The following is a 22,875-nucleotide window of genomic DNA, read 5'->3' on the forward strand; positions in this document are numbered from 1 at the left end:
GCATCACTCACTTTAAAAAAAAAGCTATACACTTTTTTGAATGTATACTTCCAAACTTATTACAAGAACTTGCTAAGACTGCAGGCAAGTGCCCAAATCAGGAATATTTATACTAGTCTTAACCATACAGCATGGTGTACTACTATACTTCCTGGAATATTAGTGTTCCTTAACAGAAGGAGCAGTGGGGCAATTCAAAGGGTGCTGTGCTCCCATTCCCTTTTCAGCTTCCTACTGTATTTAAATTCAACATGCTCAGTATAGTTTCTCCACCCCCCATGGAACAGGAAGTGAACAGGCAGTTTAGAAATGCTCTAGCCAAAGTGAAACAGTACTGAGTATAGTAGCCCCTCCCCCCACATTAGCAGCCTCATTTTGAAGTCAATAAGCTTTCTACACTTACACTATGAAAGACTAATTCAGTACCAGTGCAACTTCACACCATAGTTATAGTGCAGTTCCTTCCCTCCATCTTTTTAAGAACAGCACCAAGGGAAAACTGACACACTCAGTCTGCCTTTAATCTCACTTTTTCACTAGTATTTTATAGTGAGATCAGCTTTATTGAGATCTGGTCTGATAAAGACTTAATACAACCATTCAACACACACCACCACATTGTGGATTTTTTGTATTTTATTAAATACAGTTACACAAAGGAGGAGCCCATTTATTCATTTTCCTCACTGCGCAGTCTGGCATTTGGATTGGTGATCTTGATAGCAAGCTGAGCTGCTCGCTCTACAATTACCTTGCGGTTCTTGGAGGAAACATTGTGAGCAATCTCTGCACAATAAGACCTATTAAAATATGGATAAAGAATCAATATTTCAGCAGCATAAAGCAGGCCAATATTCAATTCACAGTCTAGGAAAAAAGATCTCCCCCTTTAAGCAACACAAGAATGGAAACATTGAGTTAAGTGTGCATGCATTCTGTTGGGAAAGAACAAGCAAGCAGCTCTAAGTAAAAATAAATATTTGAAGAACCAAATATAGCATTAATTGGTGTCCAATGAGAATTAATGATCCAGGCAGTTAGAAATAAACAGCTTAAAGTGTACACAGTGCCTCTTGTGAGACACTCCTCTGCAACATTCTTCTGGACTATTTATAACTAGGACTAAATAGGCTTAAATTTGAATGTAAACATTAAATCTAAATTCTGAAACACCATGTTAATTAAAGATCAGTTTAGGTTTTAAGCTGGTATTTTAGCAAAATCTACAAGTTTAACAGCCCACAAACATTCCACTTGCATTTTGTTTCCTTTCTCATCTGTCTACTGCAGTAGATGAACTCTTGTAGTAGGACAGTGTGTCAAATCACATGATATTAGTACCAGCTTCCTGATCCCAAGTAGCAACACACTCCCCATCTCTGCTACCGAACTGTCTACACTTTTCTTCAAATGTCAACTGCATTTTCTTCTCCTGATCCCATTTCTCTGCATTATCCCTATAACATCCTAGGGTCAAGCTACTGCTGGAATAAGGCAGCACAGATCCAATGAAAACAGCTAAGTTGCATCCACTCATGCCAGTTGCAACTCAGGCCCTACCACCGATAATTCCAGCTCAGTTTAGTTACAGCAAAATGTAATCGGTAGTGAGAAAATGCAATTCAAAATATACCAGGGACCAAATAGGTTTCCTACAATACACAAAAGTCAGATGCATTTACAAGGGTAAAAGGTGACTGTTTAAACAATTAAGTTTGACATTTTATAAAGCCTCTATTAGCTAGTACATATGCCTATGATCTTCTGCTTGTGCAATTTTTAGCAAATATTATATTAAGAAAAATGCAAGCACATGATTCCTAAATCAATACGGTCTTTCCAGCACCTAAATGTCAAGTTAATGAAAGCAAATCCATCTGCCTAGTACTATTTCCTAGGATGCTGCTGCAGCAGTTTGTAGACATTGAAATATTCAGCACATTGCCATAGCAGACCCTGACTTTGATGTGATATTAAAACCAAATCATGATACTTAGCTATTGTTACAGTTAATAAGTTTAAGTACTGAAATAAGTTAAAAGGAAGGTTGTTGTATCCCCATCACTGGAAGTTTTAAAGAACAGATTAACTAGGCCTTTCCTGACAGTGGTTTGTCTATACTTGGTCCTGCTCAGCACTAGTTAATGAGGACTACACGACTTCTCCAGGGCCTACATTTTTATGGTTCTATAATGTAGTTACTCAGGAAACCTGTCTCACAGGAATAAGATCAATCTACAAAAAGCAGAGTTTAGGGTTTGTTTAATCAAAGGTCAAAATTACTTCTAGCCTTTGAATGTTTGATCATAAAATGATCTTCTCCTAAAGGCTGAAGACGATGCACTGTACTTAAATAGAATGTTTAACATCCCAGGAAGAGGACATAATTGAAGGGGAAACAAGAAGGCAGGTACAGCCAAGATTCTGTTTTTAATCAAGGTGTTCTCAACCTCTCTCCACCTAGGACCCCAAAACTCAAATACAACCTTGATTTTTAACCTCAATTCCCAAAATCCTTTATGGTCAAATCTTACAGTCCTTTGGTGTTCGAAAAAGAACTGTGGTATTACAGGAACAGCAAGAAACCATGGCTTGGTTTTGAGTTGGAGGGTGAAGGCTGGTCAGCAAGTTGATATTGCTGAGGGAAAGGAATGCTGTACAAGGGTAGTTAGAGCAGTTGCAGGGTAGGGCTAGTTTAGTTTCATCCCTTCCCACATTCTGCTCCAGTAAAGTTCCACTTAGAAATGTCAAGGAGTCAAATACTTTGACAAGCAGGACTACATGTTCATCCTCTTATTCATAGGTCAGTAGTGTTCAAAGGCCTCCAAACATGATTGAGGCCCCAATGAGCTAAGGCCCTGAATAATGGCATGGTGCTTCCTGGGAGCAAAGCATGGTATAGATGGGCAAGAAGAGGGAGTAGCTCCAGCAAGAGGCAAAGGCAGGAGAAAGAGAGAACAGATTATCTCACTCGGGCTTAAAAATCTAGCAGTTTCTAACTATTTCACTAGATCTCTCCCCTCCCTTGCAACCTGCCCGGAATCCTGCTCCCCACCCCGCCCCTTGAGAACCTTGATTTTGATCACAAAATTACAACAGAACTGAAGTGTAAACCTGCATCACAGAATACCAGGGTAGGTTAAGAGATCTTTCCCAACTTACTTGTTACTCATCATCAGCACCTCAAGTTCTTTGACATTGTGGACCAAAAACTTTTTGAATCCGGTGGGCAGCATATGTTTCGTCTTTCTATTGCTACCATAGCCAATGTTGGGCATCAAGATTTGGCCCTTGAACCTCCTGCGAGCTCTGTTATCGATACCTCTTGGTTTACGCCAGTTGCGCTAGGGAAATGCAAGGAAGTTAAGAATACAATTGCACAATCATGAAGAATAAATGCAAAGATTCAGGGTGGACGTGGTCTTTTTCATTCAAACATTTCTCATCCTACAACATTACAAGCACATCTGCAAGGAACCTCTACCATAGTGCTATTAAAGAAAATCCACATTTCTGATTCTTGATAATTAAAGGTACTTTTTATGTTTTACTTCATAACAGCGCCTAAATATAATCACGCCTCAGACTTTAAGATTTAAACACTCCAATTTTTTTTTGGTCAGAGGGATGCATACCTTGATCTTGACATAGCGATCTGATTGATGGCGGATGAACTTCTTGGTTCTCTTCTTGACGATCTTAGGTTTCACCAGGGGTCGGAGGGCAGGCATGGTGTCTAAAATAGATAAAACAGGGATAAGAAAGAACACAAAACAAGATGGCAATAAGTTATCTCAACCAAACCTGTAGCAGATTGCCTTCCATTAACTAGCCACTTCCAAAGCTAGTAATGGAATGGGTATTCCTCTGCAGTAGTTCTCCCTCCTGCTTCCGAAGCTGGAAGAGTACTGAAAGCTCTCCAGATGCGGTCCCGGGGAGGTCCCATTTTGCTCACACAAGTCAAAATTATTTGGGAATAAAATGTCTTTGCAAGTCATGTCATATAGACCTTCAACAAGATGTTTTTAGGAGCTTAATTCCCAAATGATCCTGCCCATCCTCCCAATTCTGTGGTTGTTGCTGGACTCCTTCCAATTTGTGCCCAACCTGCTGAGTCAAAAAGCCATCCTTGCAGCACGTACTAGTCTCCATTCCATACAAACTAGAAAAGAAAATATAATCTTGCACCCCATCCCAGCTAGAGCTCTTCAGCATCACCTCAGCAGATGCTATTTCAACTAGAGTTGTCCACTGAAGAACTTTTTGGTTTCTCCTATGCAATGCAATAACTCCCTCTAGCATTGACCCTCAAGGGCTTTCCCTTACCCACAGCAAGGCTCCCACTTCCACTGGCCAACACAGTGGCTTATGCAACCACTTCAAATTGGGATTTCCAGTGCGATCTTGGTTGACTACCGGTGAACGATGCTCAGCTAGGATGTTCAGCACAGTAGTATAAAGAGATTAAATGAGTGACCGCGCGGCCGTCACTCCTGTGAGTAAATTGCCACTCAGAGGGAGGAGGGCATTTGGGGGGGATCCTACAGCCAAGCCCTTGTGCTGGTTTGTAGGTTTCCATTACGCCTCGCTCCCCCACGCCCCAAGCAGTTCTCTTGCTACCGGGTTTCCAGGCGCGCAGCCGAGGCGACGCTGGAGCCCCTGCGGGGGTGGGGGGACAATGCCCCGCTTCCCCAAGCTGCAGCCCCGGCGCCCCCAGAATTCAGAGAACCCCGCCCCCCGTCCACCCCTCCCCCGTCTGGCCCAGAGCTGGGAGAAGGAAGAAAGCTCCGGTCACCAGCGCTGGGGGTCGCCTGCTCTACTCCCTGCTTTCCCCCAGGGCCGGCGAGCGAGGCCACCCCTTCGGCCGCGGAGCCCAGCACTCGCCCCTCCCGGCGCGGCCCCCCACAGCCCCAAGCTCGCCAACCCCCCTTTCCCTGGATCCCGCTCCCGAACCCGGCTCCGCGGCCGCAATAATCCACCCCCGCCGGGAAATACCCCGGAGCGCTAAAGCAGGGGGCCGCCAACGGGCCTCGGGAGACTGCAGGGCCAGGCTAGCAGGTCCCCCAAGCACCGATGGCGACGGATCCGGGCGGGCGCGGGACTTACCAGTTGGTAATGGCGGCCACCCTGAGAGGCAGCGCCGCTGAGAGAGAGAGCGAGCGGAAGAGCGCGCGGGCTGATGAGGTGACTCCTGAAGGTCCTGGCAGGCCAGATCCCTGATCACGACCCAGAAAGGGGGAATCTGAACCAGCCTCCTAACCGTAATAACTACGCTGGTTAGATGAAGACCAAAGAGTATTTATTTCAGAGCATAACAGTTGTTAAAATGACTCGTAGTTTTTCTACAATAATAGCAACTATAATCTGCCAGGACCTGTCCCAAACAACTTCCGTTAACGGCATCGGCAACTGCCAGAGGAGCGAGAATGAAGCTACTTCCGCCAGTACTGATACAACTGTCTGAGGGCCATCTAGTGGCAGGTTTCGGATACTGCAGAGTTGATGCCACATGGCACCCAAGGGCAGATTACTGAGCTTTTTTGGCTGTATTAATTTATTTACTTTTTTCATTTCATTAACACTGTTTTTTTCCTGCGTCTTCAAGGGAAATTGTCAGGTAACAAAGCTCCAAATATGGATTGTTGGTTGCATAAAATGTTGCTTTACAAAATCAATATTTTATAATAATGTAATACTAATAGAGATACCCATAGCAACTCTTCACGATGTATTTTCTATTAATATAAAGTATTTTTCTTAGGTTTTTGGGGAAGTTTCCAGATAAAATATTTCTTAAATGTCTGTTTCTTGCTAGTGTTGTCAACTTTTGCTGTTTTTATCACAGGTCACAAACTGTGGTGTTTTTCTCAAAGCTCTCCCTGTAGGCAATGTTTAATTTTCTGCGTTTTACTTAGGTTTCAGTCCTCCTGCAACTGGATCTAAGTGGATCATGCAATTAGTAATATTTCTGGACAGGATATAAAACTAAGCTGGGAAGTTTTGGCTGCCCTGGTGATTAAAAACCACCTGGCACTTATGACAAGACTAGCTCTTCACCCTGAGGATATAACCAAATCTAGGTACAATAACTGCATTCTGTGTCCCTACATTGCCCTTGCAATTCTAGTTTTTAAAATGTATCCCTTAGTTCCCTTCCTAAAAATAGGCTTTGGGATAATTTGACAGTCACTACAGGTTACCAGCAAAGGAAGAAATTGGTATTTTTCTAATAATTTTACTTTAGGGTGAGGTTACCCTATATGGCTACCCTATAAGTCCATAGGGCCACAGGAGGTAGTTTGCTGCCTCTCTTATGGCATGCACCTAGGAGGTCCAGGTACCTACTGTGATAGGGCTAAACCATAAAATGAAATGAATCGATGGATTCTAAACAGGGACTCAAGTGGGGCTCTGTTGAGTGGATGTACTTTTAGAGAACCCTGGGACTAGAATGTTCTTAAAGCTTTCAATGGTATATCAAGTCTTTGGGAACATATTTTATCTGTTTATATCTTTTCCTTCAGAATCCCATTTATACCCTTGCTAAGCTTGTTTGAGGATTCTATCATATTTTTGTAAGATCCTGTCTCTATCCTCTCCTGTCGAGATATTCTAGTTCTAGGTTCCAGTCTTGCAAGCACCTATGTATCTGTTTTAACTTTAAACTCCTGAGTAGACTCCTGGAAGTTAATGGGACTACTCTTGTGCTTAAAGTTAAGTATCTGCATAAAGGGGGCCCTAATTATGGCTTTAAGCTCTGTGTGGAGCAGGGGTTATTTGAGGAGCACAGACTGAGAAGTTGTAAAGACTACCACACCAACCTGCTTGCTGGTGCATTTCAGTAGTAGCAGATGATGCCTGCAAAGCACTCTGGGATCTCTTGGGATGTTATACTTTGTAATTTTCTGTTAAAATAGCAGTACACCACTGGTCATTTGCTCCTGGTCCCAAATCTCCCCAGCAGTGCTGCTGATCGCCAGTTAACGTTCCACTCAAGCCCAATCAGTATTAACACATGCTGGCGCATTCTCTTGAATTTTACTTGGGTCACTCAGCAATGAACTAGGTGCATTCAACCTGCTCAGCAGACATCACCGTTAGAATTTTAAACTCTGAAAGTTTCCAATGTGACTAGTGATTTAACAATTTGAATAACCCCATTTATTGTTTCATATGTTCAAAGGCCAGAAGGGGCCATTGTGATCATCTACTCTGACCTCTTACACAGCACAGGCCAGTGACCTTCTCCAAGATCATTCCTAGAGCAGATCTTTTTTTAAAAAAAAAAAATCCATCATGTACATTGTATTTTATGAATAAAGCCATCACTTAATGTAAAAAACAACCTTGATCTTTATTTTTGAGGCATTTTTGTAACTACACTTTTCTGATTGCTTTCAGAGTAGCAGCCGTTGTTAGTCTGTATTCGCAAAAAGAAAAGGAGTACTAGTGGCACCTTAGAGACTAACCAATTTATTTGAGCATAAGCTTTCGTGAGCTACAGCTCACTTCATCGGATGCATTCAGTGGAAAATACAGTGGGGAGATTTATATACACACAGAACATGAAAAAATGGGTGTTATCATACACATCTCTCCTTACAATGTGTATAACACCCATTTTTTCATGTTCTGTGTGTATATAAATCTCCCCACTGTATTTTCCACAGTATGCATCCGATGAAGTGAGCTGTAGCTCACGAAAGCTTATGCTCAAATAAATTGGTTAGTCTCTAAGGTGCCACGAGTCCTCCTTTACTTTTCTGATTGACACCAGCTATTCACAGTACTGTGAGGTGCGTAACATTCACTGTTCTAAAGTTTTTCTATTTACTAACTAGCCTGTTCATAAATATTTTCAAGGAAAGATCTTTATGCCTGGAACTGTCTGGTTAAATTTTATACAGCATAGCTAAATAACCATAATCCATATTACTGAGAGATCTCCATAAATTCCATTTGGCTGCTACATGTACTGTGTTTTGAAGAAAGAAGATACAGTTCAAAATGAATTGCTAAAACATGCATTCCGTATAGTATGAAAACTCTGCGTCAGAACCTGCTGTTGAAAAATGTTTTAAAATAAACTTTCCTTCCCTGTGGGATTTGCTTTTTCTTTTCTGTTGTTGTTGCAGGGGCAGGGTGGGCAAGGAGAGGAGAAAGGTACATTTATTTATTTATATCTATATTTATATTTAAATCTTTCATCAGCCTGTTACATTAAATTGGGGTCACTACCCCCATCTCTGGCTGAGCAGGTGGCAGTTAAAGATCCCATCATTCTCTCAAAGGGGCCGGGATAAGACCAGTGTCCCAACAACCAGTGTTCCTTCTCTCATCGTCTAGTGTCCTCAAGCTGTGTGAGAATTAGCAGGTTTCAAGTGTTGGTCCATCGAGACATTTTTATCACGGAAACCGAAATCCTTCTGAACAGGTACAGTGTGGGCAGCAGGAAGGCAAGTTTCCCCTGCCCTTCCACACCCATGTGCCTTGACCCTGACCTCTATGGGTGTGACAGGTTAGTTTAGTCACCATCATGGTCCACTCACTCTTCCATCCCAAGGCTGCCAATAAGCGGGGCTAGTTGTGATGGCATTTTTTATGATTTGGACCTATCTGCTGGTGGAAACTAGACTAAGACTTGCCAAGTGCATTTTACATGGGTCACCAAAGAGCTGGATTTGAATCACAGGAACAGAGGAATTGCCAGATTCAATCAGATCTGAGTGTAGTATTCTGTCTTGGACAGGTTTCAGAGTAGCAGCCGTGTTAGTCTGTATTCGCAAAAAGAAAAGGAGTACTAGTGGCACTTTAGAGACTAACTAATTTATTTGAGCATAAGCTTTCGTGAGCTACAGTATCTCACAAAAGCTTGTGCTCAAATAAATTGGTTAGTCTCTAAGGTGCCACAAGTACTCCTTTTCTGTCTGTCTTGGACAGTGGCTACTACCAGACGCTTCAGTGGAAAGTGCAAGAAACTCTACAGTAGATGGATGTGTAATAATCTGACCCCCAAATCAGGTTTTATCCTGATCCTTAATAGTTAGAATTTGTTTTCTGTCTTGAAGCATGAGGTTAATATCTCTCCCAGAATTTTTATTTAGCATTAACTATTATAAGTCTAGTTATTCTTGTTATCTTTATGAGTGCTCCATCCCTTTTTGAATCTTACTACATTCTAAACAATGTCTTGTGGTGATGAGTTCCACAGTCTAATATTATCAGTTTTGAATTTGCCACCTTTCAGTTTCATTGAATACCCCCAGGTCTTGTGTTATGAGTCACAAGGAACAGAAACTTGCCAATCTAGAAGTGAACTGCTCTGTATTTCATTGTCTATCAAGTCCCCCATAACTTTGGGAATGCATACTTTTATAGCTTTATTTTGCTTATGATGGTGGCCTAAGTCCATGGAGGTGACTGAGGGATCACAAAGCTTTCATTATGCATAGTATTACTGTCCCAGACAACATCAATACTTTTGAGTCTCAGTATTTCCATAGGTCACGTATCCCTGGTCACTGATTGGCCAGCTGCGGTGTGGGTTGTAGATGCCAGGATAGACAGGTGGTGTTGGACGAACATAGCTGAACAGGGCATGCTCCTGATTAGGCTCTATCTGTGGGAGATAAATACGCAGCTTGTCCAGAAGGTGACCTGGCCAGAAGTTATTGTCGTGAGACTTGTAGCTCAGATTGGACCACTTCACGTGCAGACGTCTGAAAAATATGAGCTAAATAATCAATAACATATTTTTATAATGCCTTTCACTTAAAGAAACCAAAATGCTCAATTAATTATATTCATTGTCCAGGGATTTCTTTAGCCATCACTGAAATGCAGCCAGTTGTGGGGTGGAATGTGGCAGCTGTTTAACAGGAACATGGCAGAACAGCTCAGGATAGAAAGTGGCAGAGAGCCACAGACTGAAATAAAACCATAGTCATGGGTGGCAGGTATCATAGGTTGGGGGAGGCTGTGCCTCCCCAAACAGCCTGCTGTGGCCCTGGCCATGCTCTTCTCCCATTCCCCTCCTGCAGTTCCCGACGCTCTGCCCTGGCCCAGGCTGGCTGGGGCTGGGCAGCCTGCCGCAAAGACTTGGGGCAGCTGGCGCTGGGGCCGTGCTGCCCACCTAGAGCTCGGACTGTGCCACCGGCAGCCAGGCGCTGGTGGCGCTGCGGCCGTGCCACCCTGGGCTTTGGGGCTGGGGCACTGCGTCTGTGCTGCCCAGTGGCCCAGTGCTGGGGGTGCTCTGGGCTCCTGTGGGGAAAGGGGGCTACCCTCCCCCAGTGGCTGGGTCACTGGCCACCCATGACCACAGTAAAAATGCAGGTAGAATTATATTAAATTATATGTATTTATAACCCACCATATGGCCACCCATATTCTGGTACAAGTGCATCTACATCTGAGGTTATAGCAGTATACCTTCTCTGTAAAACTATACCAGTATAACTGGTAAAACTCTCCCATACTGACAAGGCTTCAGAACTCCAGTAGCTTCTGATGAAAGCTGTGTCTGACTGGTTGTTGGGAAAAAGTGTTCTTGAAGCCAACCTAGCTATTGGTTGTCTCTGCTTCACTGTTATATATGGAGTAAACCATTCTCTGCACAGACCTTGTTAACTGTTCATAATCCTCAAATGACATCCAGCTGCCTCTGTGTGCCTTCCGCTTTCCATGCATTCTAGCAGGGAAGATAAAACAGGAATCGTTTCAAACTATGAATACACTTTTTGGTAGAGATCTCAACCAACAGACTGGAAGCTCATTGGGGAAAATTCCCTTGTCTTTCTACTTGTCTGTAAATTATCGGGTGTATCCATGGAGCTACGTAAATAATAATGCAGTGGGAAAAGATTCTGAATAAGTAATTGTACATGTGCTACACGTTCTGTTCGGTTTTCACCATCATCATAGTACATAAGAATACTTAACATCTGTATAGCACTTGGTAAGTTCAAGGCACTGTACAGACATCAATGAAGCAATCCTCCCAACGCCCCTATGAGGTAGGTGAGTAAATAGCACTAGCCCCTTTCTACAGATGACAACACACATTGACACCAGGGCAACCACACTGCCTTCAGTGCAACAGTGTCAGTGTAACTGAGAGGAGAATCTGGGTCACTCACTGTCATGATCTTATCAGAGGCTGCCCCCAAATGTATTTCATCCCACTACAGATACATACCATATTCGGTGCTCTATTGTGTCTCGCCAGAAGGGCCAGCAAAATGAGGTTTGGGTAAAGAAGAATGAATCACAAAATGGCAGCAGGAGTATTTCGACTCATTGAATCTGATTCTTCTCTTACTTACATTCACGTAAGTAGTTGACTTCAGTGGAGTTACACTGTTGTCAAACCAGTGTCAGTAACAGGAGAATTGGGCATAGTGTGTGTGACTTTCCCTTGTGTCTCATGGACACTGGAACACAGGGCCAGCAGTGGAAACTGCTTGCTGCATACCTAAAGCAAACATGGTCATCTGCTATAGCAGTGGTTTTCAAACTGCGGATCGTGACCCAGTACTGGGTCATGGAATGTAAGGCACTGGATCGCGGCGGCTCTGGTCAGCACCGCCAACTGGGCCGTTAAAAGTCCCGTCGGCGGTTCTGCCTGGCTAAGGCAGACTATTCCCTATCTGTTCTGACACTGCGCTGTGCCTCGGAAGCGGCCAGCAGCAGGTCCGGCTCCTAGATGGGGGGGCCACTGGGCTCAGCGCGTGGCCCCTGCCCCGAGCACTGGCTCCGCATTCCCATTGTCTGGTTCCCAGCCAATGGGAGTGTGTGCGCGGGGGGAGGCGGGGGACGCTGCCTGCGGGTGAGAGCCTTCCGGAGCCACTTGTGCGCTTCTGCCTAGGAGCCAGGCCAGCTGCTGGCCGCTTCCAGGGCACAGTATGGTCTGTGGTGCCAGGGCAGGCAGGAAGCCTGCCTGTGCACCCCTGCTGCGCTGCTGACCGGGAGCCGCCCGAGGTAAACCTGCACCCCAATCCCCTGCCGCAGCCCTGAGCTCCCTCCAAAACCCGGAGCCCCTTCCTGCACCCCAAACCCCTCATCCCTGGCCCCACCCCAGAGCCTGCACCCAGAGCCCTGACCCCCCCCACACCCTAACGCCCTGCCCCAGCCCAGACCCCCCACACACACCCTGAACCGCCCATTCCTGGCCCCACCCCGCAGCGCTCAGCCCTGTACCCCAACCCTCTGCCCCAGCCCTGAGCCCCTCCCAAACCCCTCATCCCCAGCTCTGTTGGGTCGTGGGCATCAACAATTTTCTTCAACTGGGTCACCAAAAAAAAAAGTTTGAAAACCACCGTGCTATAGTGTAGACATGCCCTGGAAGAGACACTTGAGCTAGTGGAGGAAAATTCTCATTCCCCACCAAAACCAACAACTTTTGTTTGCTTGCCTAACCCTCCAAAAAGCCTGAAGCCTGCCTACTGATGTTGTACAAGCATCCCTTTTAAATATTATTAAACTAAGACTGGGGCACCATTGTGTTAGCATTTGACATACGCCAAGTCTCTGCTCCAAAGATCTTACATTCTAAATAGACAAAGGACAAGAAGAGAAACAAAGAAACAGAAAAAGTGAAGTGATTTGCTCAATGTCACACAGCAGATCAGTGGCAGAAATTGGAAAAGAACCCTGGTCTCCTGACTTCCAGTCCAGTGTTTTAGCCCCTAGGCCATGCTGCTGCTTGGAGATAAGTCGCTATAGTTTATAGCCCACTACATGGTCCACTACAGTAGAAACTCTTTGAACAAACCCATTTTTGGCATCCCCTTTTAATGCATTTCTTAATTCTTGTTTGCTTAAAAGCAGTCGTCTTTGGTGGTGACTCCCATCCGTTGTTGTGTAGGGACCCCCTGGCTGTCTGATCTTCCGCACGTATGCTCCTTCTTTTATTATTTTGTCTCCTGGGTACAGCAGGGCTGTCAGGAAAGAACACAGTTAAAAACAAAGCCATAATAACTGTATGGCACATGACCTGCTAAACGCTTTGAATGGATTACGAGCTCGCTGAAGTGAGGGACTAACTGAAATGTGTTGAGTCTGGCGTAGTGCAGGCAGACCCCGTGCAAGCTTAACCTACAGAGCTCTCCCAATGCTCTTCAATCCTGACCTGCAGCACTCCCGCTATTCCAGTCCTGCTCCATCCCACATGTGCCAGATCATCTCTTGTCTTCACCTGTGGTATCTCTTGCTATGCTGAGCTGGAATCTCCTAACACTGCTCTACCCCAGGAGCCTCAATCCTGATCTGGAGCACCCCTTGCTATTCCAATCCTGCCCTAGCTCTCTCAATGTATTTTAATCCTAACCAGCAGCATCCACTGCTAGACCAGTCCTGTTGCTGTACACGGAACTGCAAATACCCCTCATTCTTCACCTATCTACTTAAGCGTCTGTTTCCCACCCTAAAATAAGAGCCATGCATTTGGGCTGGCGAGCAAAGCTTAGCCTGAATTGTTCTGAGGTAGCACATTTACACCAAGCCCAAGGTTTTGCCTTACCTTTTTCCAGGACCTTTTCGGTAAGTGGAATGTTATATTCTTTGCATAATTTGAGACACTGCAGATAGACCATGTAGCAGGTCCTTCGATGCTTGTCCGTTATTTCCCCCATTTCACTATCCATTGTAGATGGCAAGCAATGTTCATCAACGGCCTTGTTTCCAGATCTCACCAGCCGACAGCATTCCAGCCATTGTATTGGGTTGACCTTCGCCTGCAAGTAAATGGCAGGTCCCCATTAGTGTAGCTGGATAGAACATTTTCATGGCCAAAGGTCTAAATGAATCCCTGGTGTAATTCCACTCACCTCAGTGAAGTTACGCCAGGGATGAATGTGGCTCATAAGGCACCATTTGTGTGTACAATGGAATTCTGTGCATGCAACATGGGTCACACTGTTTTCATGAGCACAGGCACCGGTTTGTGGATGAAATCCATCTTGGGTAGAGGGCCAGTACAAGGCCCATGCACACTCATATCCTGCATAAGCCCCATTTCAAGTGGTGCATTAGTTGTCTGCACAGGAGTGAATTGCACAAGAGTTTGCACTAGAAAACATTGTGGTCCTATTTTTCGGAGATCTTTTGAAAAATTGAGCCTTATAGTTTTGTTCCCCTTGCTCTTGGAGTGTCTTTAGCATTAATTTCCATTACAATGTGTGCCCTGGAGATTCATCAGACCTGGGAGGTGAGATTGCACCTTCTGAAACTAACAAACAGCTGGGCCAATGCACCCTGGATTTTTTTTTGTTTGTTTTTTTTAAGAACCTCTCCCAGCAGCAGTGCTACCTAGTGGTTACAGCACACAGTGCTGGGAGCCAGAACTCACTTTTTTGAGTTCTATTCCAACTCTGCTACTGACTCATTGTGAGTCCTGCTGCGGGATATATAGAAAACAAGACAGGACAAAGTACTTGCAGATATCCCATAGGGACTAATCCTGTTTTGGTGAGCAGATGGAGTAGAAAAGATGACCTGGATGGACTTTCCATTCTGGGGATGTGTAGCTCACGAAAGCTCATGCTCAAATAAATTGGTTAGTCTCTAAGGTGCCACAAGTGCTCCTTTTCTTTTTGCGAATACAGACTAACACGGCTGTTACTCTGAAACCTTAAATTTAGTGGTGCCTCTCTTTACCCCTCTGTAAGAAAAGGAATAAAATACCTATACCTCAGAGTGCTGGAGTCAAAATTAATTGTTTATAAAGGGAGAGCGTCAGACAGAAGGTGCTACATACAGAAGGGCAAAAGATTACTGATCAATAATATTCACATTAAAAGCCCTTGGTTTGATTTGGTTTTTCTAAACTGCTATTTCATCCTCAATCTATCAGACACATGGGAAGGCCTGAAATGCAAAGCATAAGTAAATGAATAATTTCTCTGCAGATATGCAGTACCTTCTCCCATCGTTTCCTCTCTCTGCATCTCTTCCCAACCTCCTCCATTTCCTCATAGCTCAGAGGTCTCTGATTCGGCTTGGTGTGGATAAGAGGAACTTCTAACAGCGTTAATTTTGCTCCAGGTTTACTAGGAGCAAGTGGCTGTGTCTCTTTGGTTTTGCCAGCAGCAGATGCTGGACGACTAACACTTTTAGAAAGAGCTTTTTGGGTGTGACGCCGGGGACATGCTGTAGATTAACAAGAAATGAAGACATTATCTTAGCATGTAGCGGAAAATAAACTTCTGAACTGATCAGAACTCATGAAAGAATGAACTTTGCTTTCTGTGCAAATTTGAGTTAGCAACAGGCTTAGACTGGAACTCTGGATACCAATAGCCTTGAGCTTTGGATCCAGATTTGTTGCCAGACCCGCATTTTACAGCTGAACCCACCTTTAGTTTGAAATGATTCCTTGAAGTGCTTTATTAAAAAGTCTTGAAAGTAAATCTTTCTGGATTTATGTTGACCCTCCTCCCCCGCCACCTTTACAAATGATAACACTTGATTCACAAGAGCTTTACAAAAGAGGATGTGTCATTTATCCACATTTTATACATAGGGAAACTGAGATACAGAGAAGCAGACTGACTTTTACAAGTAAATCTCTGCCGGGGCCAAAATCCAGATCCCCTGATTCCCAATCTCGCAGCTGGACTATGTTACCGCCCACCTTTATTTGAGAGAGAATTTGTTTGACATTAGATAACATTGATCGTACAGCACTGTTTCCCAAAGTGCCCACTGCAAGGAGGACTAGCTGGGGGCAGAGGGAGTGGAGAGACCAGAACTAGCTTGAGGGAGGATGAGGGGGCAGAGGGTGGCAAGAGCTCTCCATTATTCTCCAGACTCTGACTCAACTTTCTGTTAAAAAAAAGGGAGTCTCTCGCTGTTATGGTTTCAGAGAAAACCATCAAAATGTGACCCAAACATAACCAACGCAGGGATGTCTGCCTGAAGTAGCAGGGAGCCTGAAACAATAGCTCTGCTGCGTGAGCTGCTTTGTTCGGTTCAGTGGCTGCTCGTTCAGAAGCCAAGAATGGTGCCTTAAATGTCAATATTGTTAACCATTTCAAAGCACGTAAGAAAAGAGAGGGAGGATCATATTATGAAGACTTAAAATAAGGGGAGCCCTTTAATAACACATGGCAGAGATGGAAAGTGGCGTGGTGTCTGATTTCATTTTCCTAAATGAAAGCTCAACTTGCAAATGCTTGGCAAATGCTGCCTTCTGTCACATTCCTTCAGAATCAGACCTTTGTTTCCCAACAACAGTGGTAGAGATAGGTCTGAACTGGGGGAGAACTAAATTGAAACCCTCCAAATAAGTGTTTGTAGGAAACATCTGAGCACAGGACTTGGTGTGAGGCACCCTGAGTTCTGTTCCCAGCTCCAACACTGACTCACCACTGGGCCTTGGGCAAGTCACTTAACCTCTCTGTGCCTCAGTTTACTCAGCTATACAATACAAATAAAGATGCTTACCCCAGTGGGATATTTGTCTTTAATCCTATTACTTTAATAATACTGTGGCCTTCTCTAGTGTCTTTCCTCTGAGGCTCTCAAAGCACTTTAGAAATATAAATTAATTGCTCTGAGGAATAAGTTAATGTTTGCAGGGTATTTTGAAGCTGTAAAGTGCTATGTATTTCTCAGCACTTCTAGGTATTTCTCCTTTTACCTCTTGACTGGTGAGACTGTAGCATAAGGTAACACGTGTACCGTGACAAGCTTTCAAGTAGAGATGAGCCAAGGAGGTTGGGTTTTGGTTTTGCAAAACCAGGGGTGGCTTGAATCTTGGTTCCATTCTATCCAAACCCCCAGAGTTTGAGTGGAAAGGTATTTGTGTAAAAGGTTCTAGTTTTCAGCCATCTGGCTGGAGGGGGCCAAGAATGTCAACCAAATTCTGGAAGGGATATTAAACTTAGGGTTTAAGCAAATCTCTATTAGTGACCAGGATGAGACCTAATGTGGGGGGCAGATTATCCCACATCTGCTACTGCGGGGATCTTACACATCATCTGAAGCATCTGGTGCTGCCCATTGTCAGAGACAGGATGTTGTACTAAATGGACCTGGGGTTGGACCCATTGTGGCGATTCCCATGCTCCTAAGAATGAAGAATAATTTTCCTACCGCGGGTTCCTTTTTCTTACCTGTTTTTGCCTCCCCAGGTTGTTTCGTCTGATCTCTCATTGTGTCCAGCCATATATTTTGACATTCAACCAGATCGTCACTGGTTATATAATTCCCACGTTTTGAAGAAGTAAGGAAGATGATCACATCTTCCAGGTCATTGTCACTGATAGGGACTTTGGCCTGTAAAAAGAAAAAATTTCAAATGTGATCACAATAAGATTGAAGGCTGCCATAAAGCCCTAGGGACCAGTTCTGCAGTTCCTCCGTGTGCACTACTACTATGGTATTGAAAGATGGTGCAGCCTGGTGGCTGGAGAATCACAGAAATGTAGGGCTGAAGAGATCTCAAGAAGTCATCAAGTCCCGCTCCCTGTGCTGTGGCAGGACCATATAAAGCTAGACCATCCCTGACTTTCCAGTGATGGGATTCTACAATCTCCCTTGAACCCTATTCCAGACATTAACTATCCTTAAAGTTCGAATTTTTTTTCTAATATCTAACCTGAATCTCCCTTGCTGCAGATTAAGCCCATTACCTATGGGAATTAAGATCCATGGGTTCTAGTCCCAGCTTTGCCACTGAGAGGCTGGGTGGCCTTGGGCAAGTCACTTTGGCCTTCAGTTTCTCCATCTGCCAAATGTATATTGTTACTATACATATTAGAGTTGTATCTAATGGCACCATCTGAGATCAAGGCTCTGTTGTGGTAGGCACCGTACACATACATTGTAAATGACAGTCTACAGACAAAGGGTGGTATAAAAAGGTGAAGTGACTTACTCAAGTCACACAGCAGGTCCGCAAGACAGCCATGAATAGAACTTGGGTGTCTGGAGTCCAATCCAGTGCCCTCCCCACTGGACTACACTGCCTCTCCATTCACACACCTACCTCACAGCTTGGATTGTGAGGCTTAATTAATGGTCTGTAAAGCATCTTGAGCTCCCTCAGAGTGAAGGAAGCTATATTATCACTGTTATGGAAATCAACAGCAGATCTGAACACAGGGCAGAATCTGAATCGGCCTGTGAGTTTCTTTTGGACAATGTGGCTGTGGATTTCGTCCTTAGCTGGGATTCACTCTATCTGGGTTGTGGAGTAAAATCTCTGCAGATTAATTCCCCATAGATCATTTCTAAAATCAGTGTAACCACAGCGAGGGGAGGACCTGTCGTTGTAAGATCAGCCCTTATCATTGGCTTCAGGGGAGCTACTCTAGAGTTACACTGACAGAATTGGATCAGAATTTCAGCCTTATATTCTTAACCTGTTTTCTGCATACCCCCTTGATAACTTTAATGAAGTCTGATCTCATGAACCGCTTCTTGTCCTTATCCGCCTTCCTGAATAAGTCCACCATCTTGAGCTTTTGTTTGTGCAGAAGGTTATGCAGTGTGATGAGGGACTGGGGATAGGGAGCGTTGATAAGGGGGATGATTCCTCTTTGAGGAGGCAGGTCGTGCTTTGGCAGCAGGGTCTGGAAGAGATTGAAGAATAATCATGAGATCAGTTTCATCCTAATGAGAAATTCAGTCAGGTTTCCTGGCTCAGGACATAGAAATGTGAAGAGTGTAAACTGATGGAGCATCAGCTGGTATAAATAGGTACAGCTCCATTGACATTAATGGAGTTATATTGATTTACACCAGTAAAGGACCTGGCCCTGGCATGTTCCAGGATGACCTTATTTTGGATTCAGTCTTTCCTCACCCTGACTAGAGGCCATAAAATCTCCTCTGCAACTGGAGTCCAGGAGGCCTCTGTCCTGGAGACCCACAAGAGGGAAGTGCTTCCTCTGCAGTACTGTTCCACATTTACCCCTGCCCCCAACACTGCCCAAGTCACTCCATGAGGACTACACATAGTGTAGGTGGTGCTGATGGGAGAGGTAGGGCCAGCTATAGAAAGCTCTGAACTTCCTGGATGCCCAGAGGGGGTAGTGGGGAGGAATTCAGCAGCACCAACCTGCAGGGTCTTTCACCACAGGGTTTTCACTATAATTACTGCAAAAGCTGCATTGCCAGGGCACCATAAGGATACAGGGGAGCAGGGAGTTACTACAGAGGAACTTCAGATGGACTGCCCTGTGCCCTGTCGATCTGCAGCTTTAATGGATGGAGCTTTCAGCTAATTCCAGGAGAGTGCAGCTGCTGCCCCCAAAGGTAGAATTTCAGAGAAACTCCTCCAGTGCAGCCTGGCTGAATTACCTCTTCCTATGCAGAAGTAACTAGTCTCCAGGGGAACAATCTGAATAGGTTGGTAGTATAATTTTCTCACTTTCTGTAATCTTACTGATGAGAATCTGCAAGGATACCTGACTGATACTAGCACCTATAGAAAGAGAACTGACCTGACTGCCCTCCAATCTCCCTCTGTTTAGCTACAGTTGTTAAATTCAAATGACCAGTGTAAGAGTGAGGTGTGACTTCCAAGGGCTGCAGTGCAGTAATTCAAAGGACAGAGGAATGAGGCATACACTTACTTCAAGATTTTTGGTCGCAGCTAACTGCCTTTTAGCCTTCCTCACTGCTCTGCAGTCTTGTAAGTTTTCAAGGACTCTATCTTCTTGCTCGGAGGTGCAAAGTTTTTGACGTAGCCATTTTTCAACATCCACAAGGCTATCCAATTGAGACCGGAGCTTTCTCCTTTCCGTTATCCAAGCTTCCAGCTTTGGTAGATCATCTGCCTCTGAAGGTTCTTCTGGCATGTGGGGACAGCTTTCTACCTCAGTGTGCACTTGCCAGGCAGCGGCTTCCTCCTTTTCGTCGATGGCAGTGGTCTGAATGGGTTTTGAACCAGCAGAAGCTGGTCTTACCATCAGAGGTGCGATAATAATGCGTCGTCTGGATTTGGGTGGCCCAAATATACTTGGTTTCACTTTAAAGAAAAACTTTGGATACAAATCTCTGAGTCTGTATTGTTTAAAACAGTGCTGTAAGACCAGTTCCGGCTTGACGCTGGTAGTGTCTTTGAGCAAATCTTCCCCAGTCATGGTGTCCCCTTAACTAAAACCAAATGGAATTGTTTCAAAATTCAGTGTTAATTTTGCTTCGGAATATGTGTGGGATCGTTAAAAGAATGACAATGAGCTGAAATCACATATGACCTTCCAAAGCTAAGATGAAATAATACATGATACAATAAAAAGGAACCTAGATGGACACTACTGTGCAGACAATGCTAAGGCCTCCTTATAATAAAATATAAGAAATTAATCATTTGACATTTACATTGCCCCTTTCAGAGCACGGGACAGGGACTCAGGAGACTTGGGTTCAATTCCTGGCTCTGCCACTGACCTGCTGGGTGACACCTGTAAAATGGGGATAATGATACTGAACTACTTGTAAACCACTTTGAGATCTATGGATGAAAAGTGCAATGGGAAAGCTTGGTATTATAACTATTTCATCAGAAGAGAGGTTGGGGAAGAGTGTCAATATGAAGTTAGAAATGGGCTGGTCTTGTATTATTCTAGAGTTTTGGTCCAGTAAAAGACTGCTTTAAACACAGTAATTCATCACACAACAGGCTCCTGAACCCTGGAATCTCTCTAGTCCTGATTTGTGTTTATTAGCATTCACAAAGTATAGGGCATGACATCACAACCCTGGAAGAGGCTCAGGTTATCATGCTAATTTTCTAGTGCTTCATATTGCTTTAGAACAAGTGTAAGAGGTAGCATGCTCCTTGTTATTTGATATGTATGCATGCGTTTCCTGCAGCCACCAGCAAAATGAAATTTGCTTCACTTTATAACATATTAAGCCGCTTCGTCAAGAACCAGATCAGCCAGCTGGGTGTTGCTCATAGCAAGCCGACAACCTCAAGCTGCTGATGGGATTGTTTAAAACGCGTGACTGGACAGCAGGCATTCCTATGCTGAGGCTGGAGTGAGTGACAGCTGCTACGGTCGCTGCTGTAGCCATCAGACCCAGCATCTCAAGCTAAACCATCTCAGCAGAGTCAAGCCAAAGTGGACCGGCTCTTAGCGAGAAAGGGCTGCCAATGGGCGTGGCGTTGGCACCTTCGCCTTCCCATGCAGCCGCAAAACAGGCCGGGCCAGAGCCCTGTCCTACCTGGCTGCTCCCAGAACAGGCTGGCTGTGCCGCTCCGCGGGCGGGCCCAGTCCGCACCCAGCTCCCCCGCGCCGCCCCGTGGGCAGGGAGCGAGGGAAGGCGCCGTTCGCAGGGGGCCCCACAAGGCTGCCCCGGAGCTCAGGTGGCCGCGGCTGCCCCTCTCAGGGGCACGGGGCGGGAGCAGGACCCCGGGTTCTCCCACGTGCACGTTCGTTGGCGCAGAGCCTGGGAAATGTGGCAGTTTGGAGACCATAGCAACGGCCCCGCGGCCTGGCTCCTGATTGGCTGAGGAGGGATCGGCCTGGAGGTCGTGTCGGCCACGCGTCGCTCTCCCCAGCCCCTGGGCTGGCCGGGAGCAGCGGGAGTCCGCTGGCTGGGACCCCTCAGTTGAGACAGCCCCCTCCCGCTTTGGGCATGGCGAAGGGACCCCTGCCTGTGGCATCCCCAGGGCTGTGAGGCCTCAGGTTCCACGCTCCCTGCCCCGGACACGGTGCAGCGGGGCCTCTTTACAGCGCTCCGAGTATTGCCCCAGTCTGAGACTATGCATCAAAACTCCAGTTCTCGCGGCAGCGCAGTCCTGCCGTCTGCATGGAGATGGGTGTGAGCCTTGTTTATAATGACCGAGGAGCACATCGTCAAAGGCTTTTCCCAGCCGAGGGATTTGGCATTTTATTAATATCTATAACGCATAGCTTCTCCACCAAGTCACAATAGCAGCCAGAGAGGAGGGGGCAGTCCCTGCAGTTGCAAACAGTTGTTTTCACTTCATACTGTACTCTTTTGGTGGAGGGGAAAAACGAATCTCCAGTACATGTTAATTTAATGACCAAGTCTGAATGGGTGAATCATTCGTTGCCTGCGTAAGGCCTCTCAACGGATGTTAAGTCTGTTAACTTTCTGGACCGAATACCTACTATAATTATATTATATGTATTGCTGGGCTCTGTTGGTCAGAGTTTTAAGGTCACCATCTCCAGAACATGTGGACTCCAGAATCCCTTTGGATAGAAAAGTATCTTTTATGCTATGTTGTTGTTTTAAATAAAGAGTTAATGGTAACCTTTAAAAGAGCCCCCAAATGTTTATATTATATGCTTCTTAAAATATCCCCCACTTAAATAAATCCTGCTTTTCTTGGCATTGTACCTTCATATACTATGAAGGTACAAACAGTTAGATATTGCAAAAACTACTAAATAAAACAATTACCAAGTATACAACAGATGTGGAAGTCTAGAGAGGTGGTTAAAGCAGGGGACCAGGAGTCCGGAGAAAGAGGGTTCCATTCTGTTGTACATTAAGGAGTCATGGTATGGCCTTGGGTAAATCATTAAGGGCTTGATTTTCTGATGTGCTGAGCATCTCACCTCTCACTGAAGTCAGTGGGAGCTGTATGTGTCCAGCACCTTTGAAAGTCAGAACATTAACCTCTCTCCATCTCATTCTTTCCATCTGTAAAATGGGTCAAAAATACACACCCAGTTTGAGATGCATAGATTAAAGCTGCACTCTATGTATAGTTCATTAGATGCTTCACAGGGTGAAGGCATTATGGATTAGATTCAAATGCAGAGCTTCAACCCAGTCCTTGCACCAACCTTTACATGTTGTGTACATACTTTTGTAATTATAGATTCATCTTTAGGACCTGTTTCACTCCTTTAAATATGGCAAATATAAATTCAGAAACAAGGATTTTAC

At 44.9% G+C, this 22,875-nt stretch overlaps 2 protein-coding genes and 1 non-coding gene across 3 annotated transcripts; all 3 read right to left on the reverse strand.

Moving 5' to 3' along the window:
• Positions 1–618: 618 nt before the first annotated feature.
• RPL32 (ribosomal protein L32) lies at positions 619–5,238 on the reverse strand. The gene is made up of 4 exons (XM_048858617.1): positions 5,107–5,238; positions 3,636–3,736; positions 3,163–3,344; positions 619–800 (listed from the first exon to the last, which is right to left on the reverse strand). The coding sequence occupies exons 2-4, from the start codon at positions 3,729–3,731 to the stop codon at positions 671–673; spliced, it is 408 nt and encodes a 135-aa protein (XP_048714574.1). The 5' UTR covers positions 3,732–3,736; positions 5,107–5,238; the 3' UTR covers positions 619–670.
• Positions 3,803–3,942, reverse strand: LOC125640724 (small nucleolar RNA SNORA7). Its single transcript, XR_007357876.1, has one exon. It is a non-coding gene; the product is annotated as a small nucleolar RNA SNORA7 (small nucleolar RNA).
• Positions 5,239–9,355: 4,117 nt separating the features above from the next.
• On the reverse strand, positions 9,356–21,648 carry EFCAB12 (EF-hand calcium binding domain 12). The gene is made up of 9 exons (XM_048858612.2): positions 21,175–21,648; positions 19,578–20,100; positions 18,378–18,572; positions 17,112–17,274; positions 14,915–15,144; positions 13,517–13,730; positions 12,770–12,935; positions 10,619–10,687; positions 9,356–9,719 (listed from the first exon to the last, which is right to left on the reverse strand). The coding sequence occupies exons 2-9, from the start codon at positions 20,085–20,087 to the stop codon at positions 9,473–9,475; spliced, it is 1,794 nt and encodes a 597-aa protein (XP_048714569.1). The 5' UTR covers positions 20,088–20,100; positions 21,175–21,648; the 3' UTR covers positions 9,356–9,472.
• Between the last annotated feature and the right edge of the window lie 1,227 nt (positions 21,649–22,875).

Source organism: Caretta caretta, chromosome 7 (assembly GCF_965140235.1).
Source record: "Caretta caretta isolate rCarCar2 chromosome 7, rCarCar1.hap1, whole genome shotgun sequence".
Lineage (NCBI taxonomy): Eukaryota > Metazoa > Chordata > Testudines > Cheloniidae > Caretta > Caretta caretta.